Source organism: Narcine bancroftii, chromosome 1 (genome assembly GCF_036971445.1).
Source record: "Narcine bancroftii isolate sNarBan1 chromosome 1, sNarBan1.hap1, whole genome shotgun sequence".
Classification (NCBI taxonomy): domain Eukaryota; kingdom Metazoa; phylum Chordata; class Chondrichthyes; order Torpediniformes; family Narcinidae; genus Narcine; species Narcine bancroftii.
The window spans coordinates 447937501-447938084 of NC_091469.1; the positions used below are offsets into that span (position 1 = coordinate 447937501).

At 48.3% G+C, this 584-nt stretch overlaps 1 protein-coding gene across 3 annotated transcripts in view; it reads right to left on the reverse strand.

Moving 5' to 3' along the window:
* waca (WW domain containing adaptor with coiled-coil a) overlaps positions 1-298 on the reverse strand; it is a 133136-nt gene extending 132838 nt beyond the window's left edge. For 2 of the 3 annotated variants that reach the window (XM_069914517.1, XM_069914515.1), the window contains exon 1: positions 67-296. In XM_069914517.1, the coding sequence (XP_069770618.1) occupies positions 67-107 (41 nt within the window). In that variant the 5' untranslated portion in view covers positions 108-296. Of the gene's footprint in view, positions 1-66 lie in introns of all 3 variants that reach the window. The other variant, XM_069914518.1, reaches the window with a different exon arrangement.
* Positions 299-584: the final 286 nt, after the last annotated feature.

Consider the following 584-nt stretch of genomic DNA (forward strand, 5'->3'; position numbering starts at 1 on the left):
CGAAAGAGGGGAAAAAAAAGGAGATTTGAAGAATAACAAGATAAAAAGAAAACCTAAATATTTTACCCATCATTGAGTCTCGGTTGTTTCCTTGCATACATTACCATCAATGCTGTTGTATGTGGAGTGGATCAAAACGTAAATTAGATTTTTCTAAAGGAAACAGAAATATACCAAAAAAAAACCGGAGGCTTCTTTTTCAAACCCGTAAAGATACTACCAACTCTCGAGATCCATCTCACACACACAAACCAACAGTGAGGAGGACGAGGCCCATACTACATACGGGTAACGCGTCAGCGATCGGTCACAGACGACCCTCCCGCCGACGATCGGCTCTTTCCGGAAACCTTTCGGGAGTCTCCGGTCAATCGACGCTCAACCGCCAGCAAAAAGCAAACGATTGAGCGACGGGGGAGGAAGGCGAGAAAGATCCAACGAATTCATGTTCTCGGCCCCTCGTCTATTTTGGTGAGCTTTTGGGGAGGTCACCGGAGAGGTCACGTGACCGGGTCGCGCCGCGACGGGCTGTTTCCAGGCGAAAAATCTGGACGTTGGAGAAGAAGCTGGGGCTTGGTCAGCCT